Below are 8506 nucleotides of genomic sequence, written 5' to 3'. Positions count from 1 at the left end.
AAAAAAAAAAAAAAAAAAAAAAAAAAAAAAAAAAAAAAAGAATGAAAGATGGCCACTGCTAGGAATTCGGATGTGGTTGGGGCAGATGAGAAAATAATTGCAAATAATTTATCTCTGCCATGCCACCCCCTCGAAGATGTAAAAATCCACATCCTAGCTACTATCAATTTTCTGTGTCTTTTTTTAGCTTGTCTGATTCTGTAATCTCGCCAACATAAACCTCTTTCCCAGAATCTGGAGTTTACTTAAAACGTCGTAATCTTGGTTTTCTGAAATTTGATTCCTTGGATCAAAACTTAAATTTGCAATCTTTGTTCATCAACAACTTCTTAATCTTTCCGTAAATGCAGTTTTTATTTTCCAGTTACAGTCTGGCTTTGGAGGAAGCCTTCCACATGACATGCACTGGGTAAATTAGCTTCAGGCAGCTGTTAAAACAGCACCTTGAGTTTATTTCCTGAGTATCACCGTCATATTCCCTACTCTGGATGGGTGCCTCCACTCGAAGTTCTGGCACCTCAAATCTGGTAGCCACAGTCCTGTAAATAATTCATCAGCATGAAAAGTCTTGGGACTAATTTTAAAACTTCCTGCCTAGACAAAGCACTTACTTCTTCAGAACCAAGGTTCTCTCTCTGCTTTCAGGTCTGTGGCCATCTCAGTTCCTGGTCTCCTGCCTGGTCTTTGACTAACCTCCTCCCCTCACATCCCACTGCTCCTTCCCCTGTTTCTTGACTACCACCTGGTTCCAGCCATGCTTGATCTACTGGCCCCGCCCACTGGGCTCCACTCAGGGTCTTGCAGGCCCTTTCAGCACCTGCTTCCTCAGGACCAGGCCACCAGCAGCTGCCTTGCCACACAGCCCTGGCCGCCCACTTCACCGGCTTTTTCATCAAACTCAGCGCTCTGCAGCCCCACAGTGATTTAGCCAACCGCAGTAGAAGCCTAGAGCCCCACCTGCAGGGGTAAGAGAACCCTAATTCTTGTCACAAAGGAAATCTTATTCTCATCTGGCACCTCAAATACTGTAGCACTAATTCCTCAGACGCCTCAGAGCACACAGGCAGTGGGACAGAGGTCGTGGTGCCTCTATCTCCCTTGCAGTAAGTGGGAACAGAAGGAAGGCCTTCCTGGATGATGACTGCCCGATTCCTTATTAACAAATCTGCTCTAGAAAATCAATGTCTACAATTCTTCAGCCACTTGAAGGTGACAGCAATGAGCATATTCATACCACTCTTATCAAAAACATTCATCTGGGTATTGCAGAGATTGAGATTACAATACAAATCAAGTTAAACAGGCTCATTAGAGAGAATACTCCCTCCTAGGAATATGTGATCAAAAGCTGAGAGCAAAGAAATGACTCTTCTAGGAATTCACTCTGAAGAAAGATCCTTACCAATAAAAAAATTCACGTGGGGAGATTTCAGCATTATTTGTAACTGCCAAATATTGCAGGCCTCAATATCTAGACAGAGGAGTCCAGTTGAATAAACTATGGTATATTTACCAAATGAAGTGCTATGAAGTTGTAATCGAGAATAAAGAAAATTATGAACTAAAAAAAAAAAAAAAAAAAAAAAAAAAAGCAGAGAACAGTTAACAGGAACTAATGAAAGGAAACAGTGGAGGAATGGCAGACTCTGGAGAAAGACTACCTGGCCTCAAATCTTGAGGTCACCATTAATAGTCTGTGCAATCTTGGTAAGGGTTTTCACCTCTTTATGCCTTAATTTCTCCACCTGTAACATGGGCATAACAGCATGTATCTCACAGAGTTTTTGATAATTAAGCATGTCAATACCTGGGAAATGCTTAGAATGTGTTAGTTATTACAAACCAATAAATTAACAGCTAAAATGACAAAAACTACTGCCAGCCATTGGGAATTAAGAGATCAGGGTTTTAGACACGGCTCTCGTTTTGTGGCCTCTGGAGTAGATTAAAAATGGTTGCAAATTCTTTATCACATCCCCCTTGAAGAGGTGGGATCTATTTCTTCACCCCTTTGAATCTGGGCTAAGCATATAGCTGTTTTAACCAACAGAACACACAGACATGACCCTGTGCCAATTTCAGTCCTACATTTTAAAAGAACTGGCAGCTTCCACCCCCTCCTTGGAACCCAGCTGCCATGCTGAGAGGAAACCCAAGCAGTACCTGGGCAGATCCGTGTAGAAGAGAAGTGAGGTGATCTCCCAGTCCACAGCCAACACCTGCTTGCCAGCCATGGGACTAAGCCATTTTGGAAGTGGATCGTCTAGCTGGGGTCACAGACACAAGTCTTCCCACCCTCAGCTCTAACCCAAACTGAGAAACCATGGACAAATAAGATTGTTATTTTAAGCCTCTAAATTTGGGGGGCAGTTTGTTACACAGCCATTGATAGCCAAAAAAGCCTCAGACCAAGCACTTAAATCACTTTCTCAAATTTGATGTTTATAAAAAGGGAAAGGGAGAGAAGAGGCAAGGTGTTCATTCAAACATTTGTAGAACACCTACCATGTGCCAGCCTCTGTGACAGGCTATGACACTGTTATTCTGATGCTTATGGTCTGTGTCTGAGACAGACATTAAACAACTCATTACAATGAAGCGTGATTCCATAAGGACAGAGGAGTATAAAGAAGTAGAAATGGGTGTGGGAATACCAGGTGATCTCAGTCTCTGCCAACCCTGATATTTTGTAACTTCATGGTTTAGAGCAAGTACATCTGTGAGACGGCCACTTAAAGACAGTCATACAAGATTATCTATCTAGAGAACAATTTTCTCCTATATAAATTCACTTCTTAATTAAAGAGTATCAACAGAGATGTGGGTTTCAGTAGCTACGCAACAAGTGAATGGTGAAAGCATGAAAAGTCGCCTCTAAAGCCTGCATTCAGGAGTGGAATAATCTTTATGAAAGAGGCTTTGAATAAAGAAAGAAGGACAGAGTAAGGAAAATATGATTTTCTGGGGAAACAGAGGTTTCAAAGTAAATAGTGATGGGAGAATTTTTCCTATTCATTGCTTAATGTTTAAAAAGCAAAGGATATACGTTGATTGCTTTGGACAAGAGGTTTTAGTTATTCCCAGCAAAGAACAAACCCTTAAATATACATTTTTAGTTTGCTACATAAATAGGCAGCTGTCTACCCGGCAAACAGATCCAGTCCACAGCTATTTTGTGAAGATGAGTAAATTCAAGTCATACCCTCTTAACGCTGCGCCTTAAGACATCTTCCTAAGGTCTAAATTATTCTAAGAACCAAGAAACGTGATTGTGACAGTAAAATAAGGTTCAACTACATACTGGTCCCACAAGTTTTACCAAGACAAACAGAACTAACTGCTGATGGAAAACCCATGGCAACGAGGAAAAAGATTTAGTGGCCTTCCCTTGACACGGTTTGGGAGAATTTAATCTAACGCTGCTGTAAGTGTGTCTACTCAGCTTCTTGATCGTGGGGGAGGGAGCCTGAAAGTCAAACGTTTAATTTTCTAAATACTTTTGATCTGGCTGATGTTGAAGTCCTTTCTTAACCTCACATTCGGAAAAGAAAAATACCCTTTGAGTCTTTGGTAGGGCGAGCAATTAGCCAAGAAAAAAGAATAGCCAATTTATGCTTCTCAAATTTTCCTTTTGTAGTACTGTTGTCAATGCTAAGGACTAGTTCACTTTGGTTAAAGTGTTTAGACCTGATAAAACCATTTGTGGTCATTGATATAAAAATATTTTGAATGTCCATAGGTAGAAACAATTTTACTGTCTGTTATAATCATCTCACAGGATCTTAAACAGCTATTGTTCAAAATAAAGACACAAAAGGAACACATTCATGAATTTCCTGTTTTTCCATTTTAAAGCCCTCAAACATACCGTGGACACCTCATGCGCAATACCCAGCTAGGTCTCCTTATCATGTATCCCTCACACCCAAATCCCTCCTGCCTTTCTTGCACCCAAGCATTCCTGGAGCACTGCAGGCGGAGCTCAGCACCTCAACTGCTGACCAAAGCTAGCTGCTTTCACGAATAGGACAAGCAGATTACAACAAGAAATTGATTCCAGTCACTCCCCCTTGTTTAGGATGTTATGGAGTCAGTGTCAACAGTACCGTCAAAGAGTCAATGACTCCTGTGGTGAGAGAACGCTTGTAGAAGGGGAAGCTCACAAGTCAACACCAATGAGAGAGGACTCTTGTTTATGATACCCAGGATAATGCTAGGCCCTTTCACAATTCTTCCTGCCCCTGAAACGCCTGGCGAGCATCAGGCTGAATCTGACCCTACGGTGACCTCCAGACAGCTTTGAGGCTCCTGAGCACCAAATAAGAGCACCAATAAGAGATATGGCACCAAAGGGGATTTTTATTAGCTCTGCTTTCAGGTGAGAAGGAGGAATCGACCGCGAGAAGAGAATGGCAACTTTGTCCCCCAGGACATTAAAGTAAAACCAGTGTTTAAGAGAAAAATTACACTGAAAAGAAGAAACTCTACATCATAGACCTTATGTGAGAAATACAAATTAACTGTATTCAGATCTATGGATTCATATGGATACTGCCCTATGGATATTACAGAAAAGGCAAATGCTACAACTGTTGCCCATGATGAAGGGAACTGAGATTTAGGGTCGACAGGGTATGAATCACACATCTCCCCTTTGCTTACAAATTCTCTTCACATATACCCTAACTGAAAATATGTAAAAAACTAAAAATAACTATCCTTATACTCCACTGCAATTACTCAATCTGCAGGGAAACTCAAGACCCGGGGGATGGAGTGGCAACTAAATCACTGAACCTAGAAAGAAGGCTGGAAAGAGGGCAAGAGGCAGAAAATGTGGTGAAGGACAGACACGGTTGGGGCAGAAACTTGTTTACTTTCTTAGGGACAAAACTAAGTCCTATAATGCTCTGGTACTACAGCTCCAACTAAAGCAGGGGCCACGAAACACCCTCAGCTCTTTCACCTGGCCACGAGTTTCCAAGGAACACTTAAGGAGTGGATAAAACCAGGCAAAGAATGGAGAGTTTTAGCTTCCACCTGAGTTTCACAGATACTCTCAGCTAATCTAATGCACACGCTGACTGTGCCAGCGCTCTTCAAGGGAGTCCTGGCCTCCTCTCTCTCTCTTCAGCCTTCTAGCCACCTTCATCCTAAATCTGTGATTCATTTTTGAGCAAAGGTACCTGAATAGCACACTTCAGGTGACGGAGAGTTAAAGCTGCCACACAGAAACAAACAATGTGAAGGACCTGGCAGAGACTCTGCAGGATATGTGCCTTTAGTTTCTTATTCTTAAACGTCCTTAGACATCAAAGGCTTCTCCTAACAGTGTTATTAATGGAATAGGGTCATGGGTTCTGTTTTAGATCTGAAACCTCTCCCTGCATGTAAAATTGGCAAAATTCACTTAGGTCTCTGAGCCTTTTCCCCCACCTCCCGTTTTTAAGTGAAGCCCTCACTCTCAGCATCTCCCCAGCTTTCTACATCACAGGGAAAACCACAGGGATTAGGAAATGCCTCTAACCTCATTTGGCCAACATCTCAAAATGCCACCTCAAACTGGAGCAGGGAAGGCTTGGCACCAAGACACTTAGAGCACCAGGCAGGGGCTGACTGTATTCACTGCTGGATACCAGCCACAGACCTGCTCGGATTTCCCCCATCTACACCCCGCTAGTTTCCCCAGCACCAGCCCTCACCCCTCAAAGAGGGCTCCATCCTTTCCTTCTCCCTTCACTGTCGGTCATCTGACATCACCTCTATCTGCCTTCTGCTGTCTTTATACGGTGCCTTTTCTCTCTTCAGCCATATTCAAGAAGCACAGACCACGTTGCCCCATGAATGACTCAGTGATGATGCTAAGAGGAAAACCCCCAGCCACCAAGCCTCCTGCTGCAGACAGATTTCCTCCTCTTCAGAGCATCGTTCTGTGGGTTTCCCATCACACTTTTCAGGTATTCAAAGCTTGCGGGGTGGGGTGGCAGGGGTGGGGGGAGAATGTGCCAGAGGCATCCCTACGTCATCAAAAAAGGTGGCCTCCAGCATCTGACCACTCATATACTTGCATACCGTTTGATGTCGCCTTAATCTCAAAGCTGGTCTCCAGCACTCGAGTGGATTGGCTACTGTGAGAGCCAGGAACTGCAAGTGCGCTTGCCTCAAAGACTCAGGAGTCCAGTCCCGGGCAGGAAATAAAGTTCTAAAGCCGCTTTGATGTGCTTCCTCTCCACTCTCCTTCCCAACGCGGGTCATTCGTCTCAGCCAAGGAAAAAGACCACCTTGCTTGAACTGAACCAAACGCATCACACGTGGGAGCCTGCGGCCGACTCGGTACTCCGATGAGCTCCCCGGCCCCACCAATTTACTCACCATCAGATTAAGCTCAGCTGGGATCCCCATGTATTTTGCCGACTACGAAAGCTTAGGTGGTACATACATTGGAGGAAGGGGGGTGGGAATGGACAGGGCACCCAGACCACGGAGAGTAAAACGCCTTGGCGACGCGGTGAGAGCTTGTTTCTTTTTTTAAGCCACTCGTCTCAGACTGAAATATCAAGCCAGTTCAGGTCACTTCCTGAGTAGCACAACAAGTTAAAACTAGATCCAGAAAATCTATTTCTCTTTAATTGTGCCGCCTCCAGACTGGGAGCGCGAGGCGGGTGGCGTGTAGAAAAGTGGGAGACGGGGAGGGAGGGGGATTTGTCGCAAAGCAAATGCCTAAGAAACCAGAGCTCCCGACCTCAGCTGCTTCTTACCTCACTCAGCTCGGCCGAGTTGTCGTTTCCATATTTCATGGCAACTCCAGAATTCATGACTGCACTTTTCGGAGCCGAGCTCCTCCTCCTGCAGGTCTCGGCGCTTACGAGTTGGGCTTAGCAGGCTGGATATCCACTGCTTGGCCCCCTCTGGCACATTTTAGTCTAGACAGCCATTTTCACCCAGGACAGTGGTGAAGCCCACACGAAGGATGCAGGCACTCCGAAAAGGAACAGAGCCGGCTCGCGTTTCACGGGGGAGCCATTGCTGCAGGAGGGTGGGCGGCGAGGCGCGCTCGCAGCGGCCGGGCCGGCGCGGGGACCCGAGGCAGTGCCACGCTCAGCGCCGCCTCGCGTCTCCTACGGTGCCTCGCCGCCCCCCATGACCAGGCTGGAGGGCAACCCCGGCAGGATCCGGCCTCCCTGGAGGGCTTCCCGAAGAAACCAGAGCGGCGGGGCGAGGAAAATCCGCGTCTCGGGTTCCGGGAAGGGAAAGCAAGCTAAGAGAGCGCCGGAGCGCGGCTACACTTCACGCTGAAGTTTCCCGTTTGAATCCTCGGGAGTTTTAAGTGCTCTGATTGAATACAGCTGTCTAGCTGCTGGCTACGGGGTGAGCGGAGGAGGCGGGGCCAGAAAGAGAAAAGGCGGGGGGAGGGGGGAGGGAGGAGGCCGAGCAGAGGAGACCTCGCCGGGAGAGCAGGCATCCTTCCAACTCCCTGCGATAGTAATTACAGGACTCAGGTCCAGGAGGAGAGAAGAAACAGGAAAAGCCACCTGAGTAATTGTGCAGAAAAATTAAAAAACAAAACCAAAAAAACTTCCCTCCTAGTAGCCACTTTCCATAATTTAAGAAGGTCAAGACAAATCTGAACACTATACATCAGGCAGCGCTGTGCACTTCTCATGGTACATTAAGATTTTACAAGATTGTGGGGCGGTCATTTTCCCTGATCAGTCTAAAGTCGATACTGAGGGTGTAAATTCACCGTCAAACTCCCCCCACCCACACCCCGGGCAGACTACAATTTCTGCATGTTCTTAATAAAGATTAAGATGCTCCATCACATGAAAGACAGGCCCAAATTTCCCATCCTCTCAAACTCAAGAGGCTGTTAAATTCAGTGGACTCCTGGAATCAGAGCTCCCCTGCAGCCTTGAGTTTCCCTGAGGTAAAAACATCCCTCTGGGGCTTCCCTGGTGGCACAGTGGTTGAGAGTCCGCCTGCCGATGCAGGGACACGGGTTCGTGCCCCGGTCCGGGAAGATCCCACGTGCCGTGGAGCGGCTGGGCCCGTGAGCCATGGCCGCTGAGCCTGCGCATCTGGAGCCTGTGCTCCGGCAAAGGGAAAGGCCACAGCAGTGAGAGGCCCGCGTACCGCAAAAACAAACAAAAAAACATCCCTCTGTGTGTGGCAGGGTGGGAGGAGAGAGCTAGAATTTTTCCCTCCATAAAGGTTTAAAGTCCCACTGAACTTGAGATGCACTGAAAAATATTCTGATCCTTTAACAGTAGGTCTGCAGGATTGCTTTAAAGGCCTCATAAGTCACTTTCTACACAATGGGAACAAAATGTCTCCATCCCCAGTGACAGACCTTGGCACTTCCTGAAGCCTTCTATGAAAAAGCCATTAATTTCCAAGGCTGCTTTTTTTTTTTTTTTAATGAAGTAGGATATTTATTTTGCTCTTTAAGAAGAAGGAAAAAGCTTGCCCATTTGCATAGATCTTCTTACTCATATGCCTTCCTGCT

The 8506-nt window shown here is 45.9% G+C and overlaps 1 protein-coding gene across 2 annotated transcripts in view; it reads right to left on the bottom strand.

The window, feature by feature from the left end:
- The window catches only part of MCC (MCC regulator of Wnt signaling pathway), a 447124-nt gene that overhangs the window by 270102 nt on the left and 168516 nt on the right, over positions 1-8506 (bottom strand). The window contains exon 1 of one of the 2 annotated variants that reach the window (XM_007451193.1): positions 6759-7326. The exons of the other annotated variant lie outside the window; for it this stretch is intronic. Coding sequence (XP_007451255.1) covers positions 6759-6815 — 57 coding nt within the window. The 5' untranslated portion in view covers positions 6816-7326. Of the gene's footprint in view, positions 1-6758; positions 7327-8506 lie in introns of those variants that run through there. 2 annotated transcript variants of the gene reach the window in all.

This window comes from Lipotes vexillifer, unplaced genomic scaffold (genome assembly GCF_000442215.2).
Source record: "Lipotes vexillifer unplaced genomic scaffold, Lipotes_vexillifer_v1.1 scaffold91, whole genome shotgun sequence".
NCBI lineage: Eukaryota > Metazoa > Chordata > Mammalia > Artiodactyla > Lipotidae > Lipotes > Lipotes vexillifer.
Note: the sequence above shows the minus strand (reverse complement) of the source record. Positions and strands in the feature narration are given on the sequence as shown.